This window comes from Equus quagga, chromosome 1 (genome assembly GCF_021613505.1).
Source record: "Equus quagga isolate Etosha38 chromosome 1, UCLA_HA_Equagga_1.0, whole genome shotgun sequence".
Taxonomy (NCBI): Eukaryota; Metazoa; Chordata; class Mammalia; order Perissodactyla; family Equidae; genus Equus; species Equus quagga.
Genome location: NC_060267.1, coordinates 16,125,943 through 16,144,922, shown reverse-complemented (window position 1 = coordinate 16,144,922; position 18,980 = coordinate 16,125,943). Strand labels below are relative to the sequence as shown.

The window sequence follows — 18,980 nt, the reverse complement described above, 5'->3', positions numbered from 1 at the left end:
TCAGCCAAGTGGCTGCAGGGTTCACATGGCACCTTTGTGCCCATTAGAAAGAGGCACCCCTTCCTCTGGGCAGATGCAGCCCTTCGCCTGGGCACACAGCTGGATTTCAGTCCCCACTTGCCCCTCCCTGAGCCCTAGTGCTGGGCACAACCCACGTGGCCCTTGGGGCAGCCTGGGTGGCTCGCCTGAATCTCGAGGATAGGCTCTCGTTACAAAGGTGAGTTGGAGCCTCTGGCCAGAATTCTCCTTCCTCCCAAGGGGACGGTCATCAGCCTGGCTTCCCCTGAATTCTTTTTTTTTTTTTTTTTTTTAAAGATTTTATTTTTTTCCTTTTTCTCCCCAAAGCCCCCTGGTACATAGTTGTGTATTCTTCGTTGTGGGTTCTTCTAGTTGTGGCATGTGGGATGCTGCCTCAGTGTGGTCTGACGAGCAGTGCCATGTCCACGCCCAGGATTCGAACCAACGAAACACTGGGCCGCCTGCAGCGGAGCGCGCGAACTTAACCACTCGGCCACGGGGCCAGCCCCCCTTCCCCTGAATTCTTGCTTACTTCTCAGGGCTGGTTGAGCTCTGTCTTCTGGTCCCCTGGACCTTTTCCTCTCCGAGCCTTGGGGGAAAGTGATGTTCCCCTGGCTCCCACCTCACCAGGGCCCCCAGGGCTCTGTCAACAGGAACTGCCTTGCCCAGCTGCTCTCTGGCTTGGGGAGCTGCAGGCCAGTTCTCCATTTTCCCAGCCTGAGTGTCCTTCTACCTTCAGCCCATCTGGACTGCATCTCATGGAGCTCCTTCATTCTCATTTCTTTCTCTCTCCTCCTGCTCTGGCTCCTTGGCTGTTAGGACTGGACAGACCCCCAGGCCTTTAGTGAAGATCAATCCTCTTTAGTTCTCTTTCTTCCCTCTTTTTAAAAAGAAAAGCTCTCTGCACTCTTTACAGCTCCACTCCACCACCTACCTAGTCATCACACGGAGCTCTCCCCTGAGCTCAGAAGCACAAAGCTGTGTCAAGACAAGCTCGGTCTTGCTCCGGGAAGGCATATTTTCTTCCATTTCCTCATTTCAAAACACCGGCGGGCCCCCACTCCTGTATTATTTCATCCATCTCCTTCCCTCAGACCCCTCCACCCACAGCCACGTCTGGAAGAAGTTGCTAAGGCATCTGCTGACCCCCAGCCCCTTTACTGCATGATTCTTCTTTTGAAAGAGAACAGAGAGGCTGGGAGAAATGCCTTAATCTTTCGATCGTGACTGTGAGGTCTGATGCTCAATCTGCCTCTTCCTCTCCCACTTCCAGAGCAAACAGGCCTGGCCGCGCGGCAGGCTGTGATTAAGCCAGTCATCACTAATGACATGCTCGCTATCTCCCATCAGAGCATCGTGCAGCCCTGCCCAAAGAGGAGGGAGAAGCCCATCCCCACCCCCACCCCCACCCAGTCCCATAGGGAGGAGCCCGAGTGGTGGGCTGGGCTTGGGGGCACCTGCCTGAGGGGTGGGAGTAATGGCCATCCCCCTGGCCTGTGCCCCCGTTATAAGGGAGCCTGCAGGGCCCTGGGGACAGGAGTTAGCAACCGGGCAGGAGAAGGGAAGAAACACCCAGAAGGAGAGAGAGAGAGAGTTCTCAGAGGAACCCCCTTGCAGCCAGGCAGGGCTTTACACACAGCGCAGGTGGGGCCGGGGGAGGGAGTGCTGAGGGATGGGGGCTCACTCCCAGGACCCCTGAATCAGCACCAGATTCTCAGGTGCCCGTGGAGGAAGAGTGGTCTGAAGGCCCCCGGTCCTCTGACGGGACTGTAACGCCAGCATAGAGGAGAGGTCAGAGAGGACAGGGAGGGGAGACAGGAGATGGGGCCTGGGCAACACGGAGGCTGGGGCCAGCCTGGGCATGTCTGGGAGCAGAAACGCATCTCCTCCAGCTGGCAGCTCCGCGGTGAGCACAGAGCCATTCAAGATCATCCCACAGCCCCTTCGTGGTTGGGAGGAAGGTGTGGTACCTGGAGCTGATGGCAGAGGGCAGTGTGTGCACAAAATACAGGCACCAAAGAGTTATTTTTCCTGTCTGGAAATTAGCCGTTGGTGACTGGCTGGCAATGTGCTCCGGTGAACAGACCCAGTGCCCTCCGGCCCTCGCTCAGCCCGTCTCAGCCGGGTCTCTGGGCACAGTCCTGCTGTGGATCGACGGGTCGTGGACCTGTGCACAGCCAGCGAACACAGGAGACCCCATGAACATGCGTTAATTATTAGAATAACAACTGACATCTATTGGCTGCAAACTGTATTCCAGGCACTGTGTTACTTCCATTACCCCTTTTCATGTTCTCACCTCTCCTCCAAGGTGAGAACTTTGTCAGGGAATGAGGTGTCACAGCTGGAAGCATGGACTCTGGAACTGCCATTCAATTCCCACCTCTGCCATTTACTACCCATGCGATGTAGGGTGGGTCATTTAACCCCTCATGACAAAGATGTGCATTATTGTAATTGCACTTTATAACAATAAAACCTAGAAGGTTGTTGGGAGAATTCACCAAGTTGCCAGACATAAGATGCTTAGAAGAGTTTTGCTGGGAAGAGAACCCCGGACAAGGGAAGCGCTCCGTAGAGGCCAGATGGTATCGACCCCACTTTACAAGGGCAGGATCTTGCCCTGGGCCACAACTAGCCATTCGAAGAGCCGGGATTTGAAGGCAGGCCTTTGACACTGAGCCAGTGTGCTAGACCTGGGGGGCCTTGCCTGAGACCATCTGGCCTATGCCTGTCGTCTGAGAATCCAGTCTAGCATGTGCCCCAGTTTGGTTGATAAATTATATAAACTGCATACAAACGGATGCATAGCAAACACAATTTTATTAACACAAATGTGTCTCTTCATTTGCATGCCCGATCATCAGGACACACGTGTGTACCTTGAGCTCTTTCTCTCCTGTGAGGGCGGGCTAGACTAAGCTATGCATTTCTGCAGCAGACTTGTATTGAGCGCCAACTGTAAGCTAGATTTGAGGACCCAGGGACAAGGGGCTGGGAGGGGATGGGGTGAAGGGACAGATGTGTGCAGCTAACACAGCACCAGGAAAATAAAGGACCAACTGTAATACAGATTGGGGATGATGCCATGGGTGTGTGGGGCTGTGACTTTGGGCAGTGCACGTAGCCATCCGGGCCTCGCTTCGCACCCCTGTAAAGTAGGGGGACGGGAGAGTCGTTGGGCGGCAGCTCTAATGTTCCTGCTCATTTAACGCTTGATGAGTTAACAGCATCCACCCAGAGGCACCAGAAGACATGTGAACATCGGAGGTGGCATTTCAGCTGAGCCACAAAGGATGGGCGAGCTTTCAATAAATGTGGCATTGAAGAAAGAGATTGGAAAATCATATTTTCGAAGGTCCTTGCATGTGAAAAGTCCTGGCCTGCTGGAAGAAAGGCTGCAGTGAAAGGATAGGGAACAACGTGGAGGAGAAGGGGCCATGGGCACCTCAAATGCCCCCCTCAAGTGAGGCTCGTCCTTGGGAGGTGGTCTTGCCCTTGAGGACCCGGTTCCCTAGCACTGTGCTCAAGCCAACGCTGCTAACCGCCCCTGAGAAGACATACACGCTTGCAGAAGCACGCGTGTGCCTCGAAGAGCACCCCGGAACCCCCTGCTTCTTACTCCACCAACTTTGCTTCGCGGCGTTCATCACTGCTTGACAGCGTATTCGCGGTTTCTGTTAGCTGCTTATTTCACTCTCCCCGTCCCGCTGGACCGTAAGCCTGTGCCCAGTGCCCCCAGTGCCTGAGCAACGCCCGGCTCACTAAAGACTGGTCAGTGAGCCCCTGCCACACGCACACAACAGATACTGATGCCTCCACAAGCATATATACATGCAGGTCACAAACTTTAGGGTGGAGAAGAATTGGCTGGAGAAAGAGGAAAGCAGGGCTATTGTCAGGGAGCAGGGTTGGGGTGGGTTGGCCGGAGAGCGAAGAGATGAGGAAAAAGAAGGACCAACCACTCTGGCAACAAGAAGCGGCTAGTGTGTGTCAGTGGGGGTGCTTTTGAGAAGCCACGCTGAAGCGCGAACGCCTGACAGTCCTGGCGTGACTTGGCTCCTTGCTCACAGCTGTGGGAGCCTCTATAACGGGTGACAATGCCCGTCTCACAGCTGCCACGTGGAATCGGCACCCCGGTGCAGGGGACGCACCGAACCTGCCAGGAGGCACCTCAGCAACAAATCCTGGCTGTTTACCAGGAGCAGCGCTCACCCAATGGCCACCTGGCCAGAACCAGACGGCCAAGATCCATGTAAGGCCAGGGACCCGAGGAAAAGCAAGGGTGAGACCCGGAAAAGTCAGACAGGACAATGCAGATATGACATCCTAGGCACAGATTCAACACTGAAACTCAAATGGCACTGACGCTTTATTGTGGGAGAAGCAGAGAATGAGACATGACCCCAACCAGAGGACAAAGAGAGCCCCTCGGCTGTGAAGGCCCAAGAAAGGCACGGGGACAGAGGGGCTGCACCTGGCTGCAGGGAAGCATCCTGGGTATGTGTATCATGTCTGCACCTGGGGGCAGTGACCCAGTGAAAGGTGGCCAAGGAGGAGCTCACCAAAGGTGCCCACAACTGGACTTCCCGCATCAGAGCGTCACCCACTGAGGACAACCAGGAGAGGTGATGGGACTGGGAGTCTGGTGACGGAGGAAGCACTTGCTGACTTGGGAAGGGGACCCGGGGTGGAGAGGAGGAGGTGGCCGTAGCTTCCTGCTCACAGAGCCCCCCGCCACCTGCCCTTCATCGGGAGGCCTTTTTGGTGGCACAGCTGCTGCCCGAGGCTTTGACGAGGGGATCGTTGAACTCGCTGCCACAGCTGCCTTTGGTTTTGACATCTGGCGCCGCGGGCTTGTAGCTGTAAGTGCTCGAGGCACCAAAGCCCACAGTGAAGCCAGCGCCTCCAGCCCCAGCGCTGGTGCTGCTGACGACGGCTGGAACGAGAGAGAGGACCCTGGATCCGTGGGCCCTCCTGGGGCACCCTGGCCACTCCCTTCGTTCTCGCTCCTGCTCTGGCTTCACGGGTACACAGATGCTCTCTGTTGTGTATTTTTAGTTTACTAAGAGATTTTCATCAGCACCAACCACTTTTCATATACTTGGCCCTGTGCATTTGACCTTTTCCTATGAGTCTGTGCCAATCTAGCAATATCAGGCTTTAAGGCTCTGTCAGTGAATTTCCCACGAGTGGGGCCAAATGGAGACAGGCAGTTCCCGGAGGCCTTCAGGTGCTGCTAGAGAACAGGCCGCCGGGGCATCCCTTCCTCTCCTAACAGTACCTCCCCTGCACGCTCGCAGGCTTCTAAACCCAGAGGAGGGGCCTCCAGCTGTCTTGTCCCATCATTGCACCATTCAGGCTCCCCTCAACCCCTCTTACTGACATTCTGGGCCTTTATTTTGGTCTGGCCTCAACAAAAATGGAATGTAGCCGTTAAGCCTGATTCTTACAATAGACTCTCGGATTATACACTGTTGGGTATCAGCCAAACTTTCTATAGGTTACCCTTTTGTATTTCGTATTATTATTTTTCTCCATCCACTGCTTCTCCTTGCTTACTAAAGCCAGCTCCCTCCTTGTGCCCCTAAGCACCCCCTGAACCCACTCTGGCGTTCTGACTTCTCTTTGGTGTCATGGAATTAGAGGGGCTTACACTTCTGGTAGGTGGCCAAGGGTAGAAGCGGGTCCCGCAGGTACTTACAGATGCTCACGGAATTGGGGTATTCACCAGACATCCTGAAGAGGGAGAAAGACAGCCAGTAAACTCCCCATAAACCATCACCCCATCTGTCCAGGGGGCCACCTCTGTGAATGAGCCTCTCCTCTCAGAACGTGCCACCTCTCACCCCAGCCCAGCCTCCTTTCTTCCCACACACCCAGGGGGCCTCTCAAGAAATGGAGAACTGAGATGACAAGTCTGCTACAAGGAGTCAGCTCGCCATCAAAGAGGCTGTGGGATTATCTGATTATCCGTGTAGGATAATTGGGCCCCCGCTTCCCTCCGGTTATGCCATTGGTCTTAGACAATTAAGAGGAATGAGCTCACATCCTCACTGGGCCCCAGCTTTGCCAGAGCGACCTTGAACTTAGAGGACTCTTGGTGGCCATCTGGTCCCTCCCCTCACCCTTAAGAATGCACCATGAGGGGCCAGGGATAATCTGTTTCTCAAACGTCGCTGACGTTCATACTTCCTCTCCTACCACCTTTTTGAGATTTTTACCACTTAGTCTTTCTTGTTGTCTAAGTTTGGTCTTTCTTACTGCACCATGTCAAGCCCACTCTCTCTAGTTTCACCTCAGTGGGCCCTCAACAGAGCTACACAGCTTGTTTTCAGTCTTTCTGCTAACGTGGAGACATAACTGATCCAAACAAAGCTATCTGCTCTCACCGGCACTCCTCGCTCTCCAGCAGCTTGCGGTAGGTGGCGATCTCCATGTCCAGGGCCAGCTTCAGGCTCATCAGCTCCTGGTACTCACGCAGCATCCGGGCCAGCTCCTCCTTGGCCTGATGCAGGGCGGCCTCCAGCTCCTCCAGCTTGGCCTGGGCATCCTTCAGGGCATTGTCGCCCCGCTGCTCAGCATCAGCGATGGCCATCTCCAGGTTGGAGCACTGAGGGGCAAACAGATTCAGAGCTTTGAGTCAGAGCACGGTTCTGAGATCTTGCTCAGACGGCCTCCCCTCATTCAGTCTTGACTGACAGTAGACGCTTTGAGGTCCTCCTGGTTTCTCCAGCTTTGGACATCACTGGAGGTGACTGTGTCTTTGCCCTGACTCCAGGTATCGTTCACCCCAGCTCAGGCCCTGGCATGTGAAGGATGAAGCATCCTTACCATGGGAGAGAGGAGGGGAAGGAGAGAACGTGGGCAACCTGGGACGTGGCCTCTGCCCTCCCCTCCCGTCTGTAACATCAGCTGTAAGATTGTAATGCCAACCCTGAAAAGTCTCCGGATAGCTGGCCTTAATTCTGCCCCACAGTGCAAGGCTGTCTTGAAAGATCCTGTAAATTGTGAAAAAAAATGGGGGACTAATGAAGTTCCTATTAATAAAATGTCTGTCGATTAAATCTGCCGCACTGAGAGTCTCTGAAGTTCCACAGAGAATCATGCTATCTGGCATCAGCCTCACTTTTACATAACTAACAGGTCTTACAAGTTTACCGAGGTCCGGCTTCTGGAAATAAACATGTAACCTGCAGGAGGAAACTGCAGATGGGGCTCTGCGTTTGCATGGTGGGAGGGCTGCTCCATGGGCTTCTTGAGCCTTGGGGTCTTAGGTGTATGTTCCGGTCGCTAGGCTAAGGTTTGGGTGGGATCTAAGTATCTGGCTTCTCTTTCTGGGATGTCCCCTTCCTCTGGAGTCAAATTTGCTTCACCCCAAGGAGAGCAGCTGATCCTGAAGCCAGATGGAATTCTAGGCTCTTGTCCAGCTGGTGCCACTCTCCTCTGCCAGTTGGGGCCCCCAGCCAGAGCGTTCTGGGTGAGCAGCTCACACCATCAGTGGAGACACCTAGAACCACCTAGAACCCAGCTGCCCAACCACGGAAAACCATGCCCCATCCTTGAGACTGTGGAGGTCTAATTATTCATGGGATGGCAATAAACTCTGTGCCCTGAATTCAATCAAACTGCCCTCCATTCTTTTTCACTACCCAAGATCCCAAGGGTGAACCTGGGGGACTCCAAAAGCTTGGGTCTTGTGAATGTGGTGTGAGTTGAGAGAACACAAAATTTGGGCATCCTTTGAAACAATTATCATGTGAATTCTGGGGCCACTGAATGCCAAGAGAGTCTGCATGTGAAACTGTGGGCTTCTTAGGTGAGGGGCCAGAAGGGCAGGAAGGCACCTCAGCTGAGGGCCCTCAAGAGAGGGACCACGCATCAAGAGTCATCCACATGAAGGACATCTTCCCTGACCTCCAAAGCATGGTGGCATTCTGATCGCAGAAAGTCACTTTCTGATTCACGGTAATAGCCATGAACATGTAGCATTTTATCAGATAAACATTGTAATCAGATACTGAGGTAGCTACAAACACCTTGATTTTCTTTCATTTATGCAAAACTTGAGTAAGTAAGAACACCGTGAGCTCTCATTTCTTTCTTCTTCCCGTGGCCATGAGCCTACTGCACAGAGGAGCTCTGTGTGTACATGTATGTGTGCAAGGTGAGGGAGAGGGCGGTAAGGGGCAGGGCAGGGTGATAAGGCAACTTAACTTGTCCAGGAAGCTGAGACCTTACACCCTCACACGGGCCTCCACAAACTCTGGGAAACGCACGGGTTTGCACGGGAATCACAATCACGGCCCCAGTAAGGCCCTTCCAGGGGGTTCCCGGTGCAGCACCCCCCACAGCACAACCACAGGGAAGGGCAAACACAGAGCAGAGCCCCAGCCAAGGCTACGGTGGGGGCTCTTCCTTCCCCACTCTCTTCTGAAATCCACTGCCGGACCCTCCTTCCTCCAGCATGGATTCATCATGTGAAACCTCCAACTAGCTCCTTTTTACCTACTGCACCGGGTCTAAACTCTACTGCCCAGCTTTGAGGGCGTCCATAATCTGCCCCTTGCTACCTAGTGGTGTTCTGCTCCCTGCCACCCCACCCATCGTGGACCTTCTGCTCTGGGTAGGTGACTCTCCTCCCTGTACACATGCCAGGCACGTGCCCACCTTGGATCCACGGCTCCTGCTGGTCCCTTCAGTACCCCTTCCCCTCTCCATGTAATCCCACATCCTGCAGACAGCCTCACTTGGGTCCTCATTCAGCTCGAGCCCGCTGGACTCCCACAGCACTTATGAGCATGCCGTCAGTGGCGGGACGCTTCACCCTTCCATACGACTTTAGACCGAGCTCTCTTCATGAATTATAAATGCCCTAAGGAGCGACAGTGTCTTACCCTTTTTCCATAATTGGTCTCATACCACTTGGTGCTCAATGAACCTTGTCAGCTGGTTCATTTCATAGAACCCACCTGCTTCTTTACGCTCCCTATCTCTGAGCGGATCCTCTGGGTCAGCCGGTTGAGCTCCGAGATCTCGGCCTTGGTGAGTTTGAGGTCATCCCCATGCTGGCCTGCCGTAACCTGCAGCTCCTGGATCTGAAGTTCAGTGACAAGAGAAGAGGAGGACAGGACACTTGGGAATTTACCTCTTAAGTGTGTTCAGCATGGGAAGGCGGGTGGCTACATGCTGTTCTCATTATCCAAGCTTTGTAGACAGCAGCGAAGGAGGGAGGGAGGGGAGAGGGAGGGAGGGAAAGAGGGAGGACAAAGGTCGAGGAGAAAGACAACCCTTTCCTTCTGGAGAGGAAGGCCCTGCCCCAGTTCACAGCATCCTTGTGTTCTCAAAAGTGGCAGCCTTGGTGGAGTTCGAATTTCCTGTCCTCATTTTGACAATGTTGGAAACAAGAAGAAAAGCCAAGATGTACAGATTACCCACAGAAACGGTGTCAGAGTCTTATCAGAGTTGTGGCTGGTGTGGCCTCTACTGTCAGCAAGGGCCATGGCAGGGGAAGGGCCAAGCCCATATACGTTCCCAACATGTGCCAAGACTGTGGTTGACCTCCCTGGACCAGGGGGAGGCATTTCCACAAGACCCAACTCCAAGATGGAGGCCTCTGCCCAGCCCAAGTACACACGCATGCACACAAACAAGCACATACATGCACACACGCATGCATGCATGATGAGCTGTGGTCACTGGGCCTCCACACAGCTGACACTCCGCTCACCTTGCTGTGGTACAGCGCCTCTGCCTCCGCCTTGCTCTTCTGGGCGATCTCCTCATACTGGGCGCGGACCTCGTCAATGATGCTATCCAGGTCCAGGTCCCGGTTGTTGTCCATGGACAGGATGACGGACGTATCACTGATGTGAGACTGGATCTGAGCGATCTCCTGGGGGGCAGTTAAGGGAGAGGAGCCATTTAGGGTTCCCCTGGTGGGAGCCCATCTCCTCATCCTCCTTGGCAAATCCCCCACTGCCCCTTTCTGCCCTTCTTTGGGGTTTGAGCCCTGCCTTCAACCAGTGTCTGCCGGTGTGAGATGAGCGCACTGGGCTTCTAGCCACAGGTTGGCTGGCCCTCTCCACGATGCATTCGGGACCTCCCCCACCCCCATTCCACGCTCTCTGCAGCAATGGCCACCTTCACCCATAGGACCGTCTGAACTCCTTACCTGGCCCTCAGCGCCCTCCAGGGAGTCACCAGTGACCTTCCCTGCTCCAGGCCCCTCAAGCTCTAGCACAGCTCGGGCCTCTGACCCTCCACTCGTTCTGCTCCGTCAGGCCGGATCATGCCCCTCCCAGCACCCACGTAGCCTCCCTTATCTTTCTGCAGGACGTGTCCCTGACAGCTCGGGCAGAACTCGCGCTTCCTTCCTCTGCAGTCCCAAAACTCAGCTACGCGTGGTTTTCCCTGTCGGATTGTGAATTCCTGGAGGACAGGGGTCATTTCTTCTCCATCACGGTCCCATCAAAGCCCACCTCATTGTTTGGCACACAGTAGGGCCTCAGCGAATGTCTGCCGCCCTGCGTTGAAAGACTTCTCTGCTAGCCTTTGGTCCACACAACCATCCTGGCCAAGGGCCAGAAGGCACTTGGAAGAGGAGCAGACCACACAAGTGAGGTCAGCGAGGTCCTCACCCCTTCATAGAGGCACCTGAAGAATTTGATCTCATCCGTCAAGGAGTCCACCTTGGCCTGGAGCTCAGCCTTGTTCATGTAGGCAGCGTCCACATCCTGGGGAGCACGGAGAGGGGCTAGCTGCCTTTCCTCCCTCCCTGCCACAAGGAGCCCCAGGTCCCCTCCTCGACCCCCTCCCCTTACCCCATGCTCCACAGGGAGGCCTGATCCAGGAGAGCAAACCAGCTAATGTGCAGCGGGATGGCCACCCTGGAGGGCAGCAAAATGCCTGGAGTTTAAGCCCCCAGCCAAGGGACTGAGTGACCCATGGGGTCTCTTTCCTCAGCCTACAAACATCACCCTGCCGGGTGCTCAGGGGGCCCTCTAGCCTTCTTCCAGCCCTTCCTGCTCCCCTCTTACCTTCTTAAGCACCACAAACTCATTCTCAGCAGCTGTGCGTCTGTTAATCTCCACCTCGTACCTGCATGGGGCAAGAGAAAGGAGAAAGCATTGCCACTGGGATAATTCCGTTCTGCGAGCACTCACTGAGCAGTTAGCGCTCACCCCTGTGCCGAGAACTGCAGGGCAGCGTCCACAAGCTGGGGTTCACGCACCCCTGGGAGGTGCATAGCCTCCCTAAAGGCGATGAGACAAGGACAGGTTTGAAGGAATCACCTTCCAGCTCCGCAGTTCAGAGGCAGTCTGCCCTAAACGGTATCTGCCTGAGGACGCACCAGGGATGGAGATGTCAGGCGGGGTCTTCTGTCCCACATCCCTTCACAACGACCCCCTCCCGTGCGACAGCAGGAAGACACACCCCCTCTGCCATCTGGCACCTGAACACGGAGCCTCCCTCCAAGGCACAAAAACCTTCCAGGCACCAGACAAAACACCATTCCCACCTTCCAGCTCCACGTTATACCTGTTTCTTAGACATATTTCTGTTCCAGGTGAAGCAAGGTCTTAGAGATCAGGGGTTTGGAAGGGGCTGAGATGTTCTTAATACAGACATACTGCAGAGCAGATTGGGGGGGCGGGTAAGATTACTTAATCCCGTTTAAAGACCTCGCTCTTCCATCTCTGTGCCACATTAGTGAAATGGGTTATTTAAAATTCGACTGGAACACTTTCTGAGATTGACAGATTTTTCTAGTTACACCGGATGAAACACACGGGAGACAGTTTGTATAATTTATCTCAGATTCCACATGTTATTCAAGAGATAATTGAAAACTTTTTATCACATTATGTTATGGGATAGTTGTTTCTGTTACAATCTTTATCTCATATTATCTTATAAAATATTCAATATTATCTACCTCCTATTAGCAAAAATAAAAACATACGTTAGTTATCAGACCATTTAGTTTTTAGCAGTTTATATCTTTCTATTTCATAAAATACGTAGAAAAAATTTGATGATGATGGCTATCAAAATTAATGACACTAGTTTGTCACATATAATTTTTCATTATTTACTTCTAGAAACCAAACACTGGAGTTCAATACACACATACACACATTTACTAAGAAAACAATGCATTTTATAGTACTACTGACTTTATAAATAACTTATAACTTAAAAAACACATTACAATGCACAATTAAAATTTAAACCACAAGAAAGTGTATATTGATTTCTTATTTTATAACATAGATGCATTAGTTACATTCGATCTACATCACTGTAATCTTGAATGTTTTCAATAATCTACTATGCAAGATATAGTCCTCAGTTGATTGCTGAGTGGGTTTTATAATAGTTCCCAAAGTGCATATTCATATTTTTATTTGAATTTAGAAATGAAGAAAATTGGAGTTCAAACAAGGAAAGGATCAAAATTTACAATTTTTACAGCAGAGCTTGTTCATTAACTTTTTAGATAAACAATGGTGGGTATTCAATTGCCATGAATATATACGCAATTGGATACATTTAAACGATTTGATATAGCCGTTATAATATTAAATAGCAACATATATAATATGCATGAAAGTATGTCTCTGCAACTACTTAAATTTATGATAAATAATTTTATATCATTTTTTTAATTGTGAGAAGATCTTTTACATTGTGAGTTTTAAGTAATTATTTTAGAACGTCTATGAGAAAAATCTAGAAGACCACTGCCACGGGGTATACAATGGTGCTTAAGACACACAAATTGCCTCTCCTCTGGAATCTCATAGTTTCACAAGAAGGTAAATACACGGAAAATTCTAACACAGGCATGACGTATGATCTCTTATATCATGGGAGAGGTACCCAAACAGCGGCTTGAGGACCCACAGGTGGGAAAGATTAGTGATAAAATTAATTTTTAAAAATAATAACAAAAGCAGCCCATATTTCTTACACCCCTTACTACATCCTAGAACACTGCGCTAAACTCTTCACCGACATCATCCCTTCCAATGCCCACGACGGCCCTACGCAGCAGCTTCTATTATTATCTCCCAATTCTGTGAACGAGGTGAAGCCTTGGCCGAGGTCATAAAGCTGGTCAATAGTGAAGCTGGATTCATTCTCAGTGTCTAGAAACACAGCAGATTTTTGAGTATTGATTTTGTATCCTACAACTTTACTGAATTCCTTTATGAGTTCTCATAGTTTTTTGATGGAGTCTTTAGGGTTTTCTATATATAAGATCACGGGAGTTTTTGACATATCGGCCTGGGCTTCCTGCTAATTTGAGAGGTGGGAGCACTGAGGCTGGGTGCTCTGGAATATCATCTAAAGAAGGGATGTGGAGCCCCGGGCTGGTGGGAACTGGCCAGACCAGTTATACTGAATTCTGAAATTCCATTAAGCATGGTAAATTGAATCCAGGTGCCCCGCTGATACAGCTTACCAGGTGGCAGGACAGGTATCTGATTTTTCCATATCTGATTTTTATAAATATTAAAACTGAAGTTCACAGATGACCAAGAGACTCAATCGTGGTCACTTGACTAGTGAGTGGTAATTCGGGAACACCTGGCCTTTCCAGTCTGAAAGGCCCAGAGACAGCACGGCCCCCAGATGCCCCTGACCTGGACATCTAGGCTGTGCCTGGCAGCCCCCTCTACTTCCCAGAATCCTGCTCAAATTTCCATTGGGCTCCAATTTCCATCTTAATTCCACTCAATGTCAATTCACACCACATTCATATCCATGGACTGAGGGCTCTCCGAAAATGTTCTTTAAGCCTTCCCCCAAATCTGTGTGCCTTCAGAGGCCAGGGGCCATGTCACCTCCTCCCTCAGGATCTCCATGCAGACTCAGGCCAGAATTCTGCTTTGAGGGAACTGCAGAATAGGGATGACAGGCAGATTGAAAGAGGAGCAAGAGAAACTGCTCAGCTCTGACCATCTCTACCCCTTGAACAGTGAAAGAAGTCATCGATCCCTAGAAATCTTGGCACCTAGAAACTTCCAAGACCACACTGAGCCTGGATTTATCACTCTCTCCCCATTGGCTCAACTCGGAGGCAGAAACCATCTCTGGTTCCATGTACATTCTCAATTGTTCTCTTTAATGGTGGGATTCAGCAACACAGATATGCTGCAACATAAAGGTTTTTAAAATTCATTTTTGCATAGCTTTAAGATTTGTTCTGGGATTGGTGGGGTGTCTCATGTTCTGGAAACTCCCATGGAAAACTCACTTAGGAGGAGCTGCAAAGCTATTTGGGTTGTCCATCTGGTTTTGAGAAAATTCTTTTCACCCCATTCCTATGCTTCCAAAGTTAAAAATTCAGCACACCATTTCCTAGGCAGTTCAGAGCACCATTTGGGGTAGATCTTTTCTCTTCCTAAATCTCATCCCATCTGGATCTCTCTCCTCACCCTATGCAAAGGGAAATAGCAATGGAATCAGCACAGGATCTAAGAAGGTAAAAATGCTGGCTCCAAATGGAAACGTCACTGTAATCAAGACCCTGTATTCTCTGCCCCTCTGCTCACCTCTTCTTGTAGTCCTCCACCACATCCCGCATGCTCCTCAGCTCCGAGTCCAGCCTCACCCGGTCCCCGGACAGCGTCTCCAGCTGCTTCCGCAGGTTGCTGATGTAACCTTCCAGGATGGGCTCCAGGTTGTTCTTGCAGTTGTTCAGGTCCAGCTGCTGCAGCAGGTTCCACTTGGTCTCCAGCACCTGGTTCTGCTGCTCCACGAACCGCACCTGGAACCCAAAGGTGCTCATAGCCCCATGCTGTTGCTTCTCAAGAGAGGGGAGAGGGCCCCAGAAATCAGGTGCAATCATCCTGAGGTGGGGGGTGGGGGCAGGAAAGAGCAACATCAGAGAGTGGATTCAGCCAGGCAACATGCCCACCTGGGTCTCCAAGACAAGAAATAAGATCCAGTCTAAAAGAAACCAGGAAGTGCGTTTAAGCAACGCCCTGTCTGCCACCCTGAGTTACCACGTGAGTGAGGTAGCTCCTTTTGCTAGAAATGCTCGTGTTTTCGGAGTGAAGGGAAATGGGAAGCAGGAGAACAGTGGCAGGGGCTGGCTCTGGAGGGCCACACTGGCGGTCGGCATTTCTCTTATAGGCAGTCTAAACTGCCCTTCATGGATTTGTTTCTTTGGTTTTCAAAGTGAATTATCACATCTTTACAGGTTTATTTCCTACTGGACCAAAGGTTTCACGTTTTTGGACTAAATAGCTTCAGGTCCTCTGCCACCCACCCCTTCCTCTTCTCCCCTGTCCCTCTAGCTTAAGGGAGAGAATGAAATAAGCCAGGGAAGAACAGACCAAGGGGAGGAAATGGCTGTCTTCTGGGACAGCAGCCCTGCTCCTCTCCTCCAGCCGCCTCACCTCCTCTTCCCCAGCTCAGGGGTGAGGGACACCGGCTAGTCGCCTCTCCCAGCAGCTCGGGCACCTTTCCTAGCCTCCCTCTGTCCTAGTTTCCTCGTCTGCAAGGCTGACCATGGGCTGATAAATGAGAGCCACTTGGAACAGCACCAGGCACTGAGGAATGTCAGCCGTTATTCGTATTATGTCCCCTGTCACTCATGGTCCAGACCTTCTGCCCCAGGGGTGAGACAGGTGAAGCCCAGTCCTTGTCTCCTCCCCATTCACTGGGGTCACTGTCTCTGATTCTCCAGAGACAGCTTCCCCGTTACTCAATTTCTGGGCACGTACACACACACACACACACACACACGTGTAACCTGCCATGCCCTCCTTCTGAACCGTCTCCCTTCAGCCCCACCCTTCAGTTTCCTGGCTCTTTTCTCTCACTCCTCTAGAAACCTTCTTGGCTTACACCCTTACCCCACTTCCCACGTTCCAAGTCCTCCCCCATTTGCCAAGCATTGCGTCCTGTGACACCCCTGACCTGTGTCCCTCTAATGCCCCTGTCCTGAATGTGTGTCCCCATCTCCTTGTCTGATATTGAGGGCCCTCAGAGGGCCCATTCCCCACGTCTCCTGCCCCTGACATGTTCCCTCCTTTCCAAGAGTCTTGTCCTGGCAAAGAAGGAATGAAGCTCCCATTTATAATGAACTCCCGAGTGTGAGCCAGGCAATTTAAAAACAGGCAGCTCACCCTCATTACAACCCTCTGGGGCAAGAGGCGCTCTTGGGCCCATTTTCCAGATGAGGAAGGGGAGGCTCAGAGAGGATAACTCGCTGGACCAAGATCCCACGCAGCTGTCAGTGGCAGGGCCAGTATCCTGTGTACACTGCTCACCAACGCAGGGACAGGCAGGTGCTGGAGGACCCACCTTGTCGATGAAGGAGGCGAACTTGTTGTTCAGCGCCTTGATCTGCTCCCGCTCCTGGGCGCGCACTTTCTGGATCTCGGGGTCCAGCTCCACGTTGAGGGGGGCCAGGAGGCTCTTGTTGACGGTGACCTGAGGGATGCCACCGGGCGGGCACACGGAGGGACACGCGGGCCCCAGCCCGACGCTGCCGAAGACCGTGCCCACGAAGCCCCCCAGGCGGCCGCCGCCGGGGCCCGCGGAGTGGCCGAGCGCGTAAGCACCGGGTCGCCCGGCCGCGACGCTCAGGGCCAGGCGCCGGCCGCCGCCCGGGCTGAAGAGGCTCCTGCTGCCGAAGGCGGCCGTGCCCTGGACGCCGGCCCGGAACGAGGCTGCGCTGCCGCTGCCCCGGCCCGCGATGACGGCCGAGCAGCCGCTGAAGCCCCGGCGCTCGGCGCCCGCGCAGTAGCGCAGCTGGCGGCTCATGGCTGCGGGCACCGCGCGGCGCGGGGAGCAAGAGGGGCGCGGGGCCGCTGACTCGCCGCCCTCGCTCGCCCCTTAAATAGCCCCAGCGCGGGGCCGGGCAGGCTGGAGTCAGCCTAATTTGTAGGTTGAGGACATCTTTTAGGCCACATGGGGCCTCTTGGGTTCTTCGTCTAGGAAATTACCATGCCCTGTCTGAGATTTTTGTCTCTTCCACCCTGAACGCCCCATGCATCCCCCATAAAAGGCCCAGACCCTTTATTTGCTTTGCTTACCTCCTGCACTGTAATAATTTGGCTCCCTTATCTCCACTTGCTGCCCTGCAATTACTGGGGTTATCACTGCCAGGATCTCCATGGAAGCTTCCAGCAGGTCTGGCCTCTCTGGGGGGGTGTGTGGGAGGGTGATACAGGGAGCAGATGTCCAGGCAGGTGCTGCTTCAGAAGGACATGAACAGGGTCAAGAGGATTCCAGAGAATCATCCGTAGCCTGTCCTGGCTGCGTCCCCAGGCTTGAGGATGGCTCTGTCCGGAGTCCTGGGAGGCAGTCGCGAGGGTGGAGATTTGTGGCCCTTCTGCAGGGAACTCTCAATCTGTTGGGGGAGGCTGGGCACAGTGATGGACTGAAGGCCACTGAGAGCTCTGGCCACGAGTGTGAGGCCCCAGTTAAAATGTTTCTCCAGGCGGGAGTTTCTGGACCCAGTGGGGGAGATGCCAGCTGGGAAGGAGGGAAGAAGGCAGCCTGGGGAGATGACACAGGAAAGCTTTAGGTAGATGTCTTTCCTTGTTTTTGTTTTGCTTTTTAGTGGCAGAAGAGGATCATTCATCCAATCCAAGGAACCTTGATCAGGACATTTGCTCCCCTGGCGTCTCTGATTCTGGGTCGAAATATGACGGACTCTTAGGAACAGGTCAAGAAGGGCCAAGGAAGGCTCCTCGGAACTGAAATTAAGAACTCAATTCTAGAACTTCGTTCCATATGAGCTCAGAAGTATCTGTGTGCGACATAACCCGATTTTGTTTTCCCCAACTGAAGTTGCCTTCAGCTCTTCCATTCCAAAGGCAACAGCCCCTTCCTGTACTGCCCCTTGGGCTTCCGGGCGGAGTTCTATTTCACTGCTTTTATTGCTCAGCCTGTCTGAGTCCTGGGGGTGGGTCCCATTCCCCATCAGATGGACAGGTCCCTGTGGATTACCCTTCCCTCCCCTGCTCTGCCTGTGCTCAGACCAGGCCTTGGTCCCAGGGAGATTCAGAATGAATGTGAAATAGATGGGTGCTTGAGATGGGGCTCGTTGATGTGTCCTCAGTTATACCCTGGTGACTGTGCTCCCCTGAGACCCTCATGGGGTGGCCGGATGGTACCCGGGGGTAATTGGCTGGCACAGCCTCTGCTGAACCAATCACAGAGCATAATAACAGCCAAGGTGTTTACTGCATGGGTGAGGGGTGGAGATGGCGCCGGCCACAGATGAACAGATAGAGTCGTCTGGGGTGTCCTGGGTGGGGAAGTGGGTGGGCTCTCTGTGTTGCCTAAGAGGAGATGCCATAGTCCACTGCCTCTGGAGAAGGGAGGGTGAGTGTCAGTGAGGCTGAGTGGCCAGCAGGCCCTACAGGAAGCTCAGTGTTATGCTTTCCATTATTCATGAGATTCCTCTCTCCACCCCTTAATTTTTCCCCCCAAGCCCAAGACTTTATTAGTTCTGGTCACTGAGGATAGAAAAGGGTTTAAGTAGAAATAGGAGACACTTCCTTAGGATTGGCTTTCAAAGGGAGCCTTTGAAGTCTCCTTTTTTCTGGAAACTTTCTAAGAAGCCGAGACACCCATCCTTCTGGGACCAAGGCACTTCTGCTGAGGGTTAAGGATCAGGTAAGACGGACTTTCCTTATCCTCCCGTGAGGGGTTGACCGGCTGGATGAATCAGGAATTCCTCAACCCTTCAGCTCGCCTTTCTTACAGATTTTGAAGAGACAGAGTGACACATCCAGCTTCCAGAGGCATCAGATGTGTGGACACGCGGGCAGACCAAACAGTGGCTGAGGCGTGGGAGGAGGGCTTCTCACGGCGGCTGCCTCTGACAGCAGCTTACTCTGTCACCTCAGGCCCTGGGGGCCACCTCTGCCATTAATTCTAGGTGAGAGCAACCCCTGGATTGGTAGCCAGGTCGGAAGCATCGCCTCTGA

At 52.7% G+C, this 18,980-nt stretch overlaps 1 protein-coding gene across 2 annotated transcripts; it reads right to left on the bottom strand.

The window, feature by feature from the left end:
• Positions 1-4,372: 4,372 nt before the first annotated feature.
• LOC124245323 (keratin, type II cytoskeletal 72-like) lies at positions 4,373-16,803 on the bottom strand. 2 transcript variants are annotated; one of them, XM_046672641.1, is made up of 9 exons: positions 16,342-16,803; positions 14,583-14,797; positions 11,058-11,118; positions 10,659-10,754; positions 9,749-9,913; positions 8,991-9,116; positions 6,411-6,631; positions 5,675-5,757; positions 4,373-4,957 (listed from the first exon to the last, which is right to left on the bottom strand). In XM_046672641.1, exons 1-9 carry the CDS (start codon positions 16,801-16,803, stop codon positions 4,767-4,769), a joined length of 1,620 nt encoding a protein of 539 aa, XP_046528597.1. In that variant the 3' UTR covers positions 4,373-4,766. The 2 variants fall into 2 exon arrangements, with proteins under 2 accessions (XP_046528597.1, XP_046528605.1); XM_046672649.1 differs by having other exon boundaries at positions 5,723-5,757.
• Positions 16,804-18,980: the final 2,177 nt, after the last annotated feature.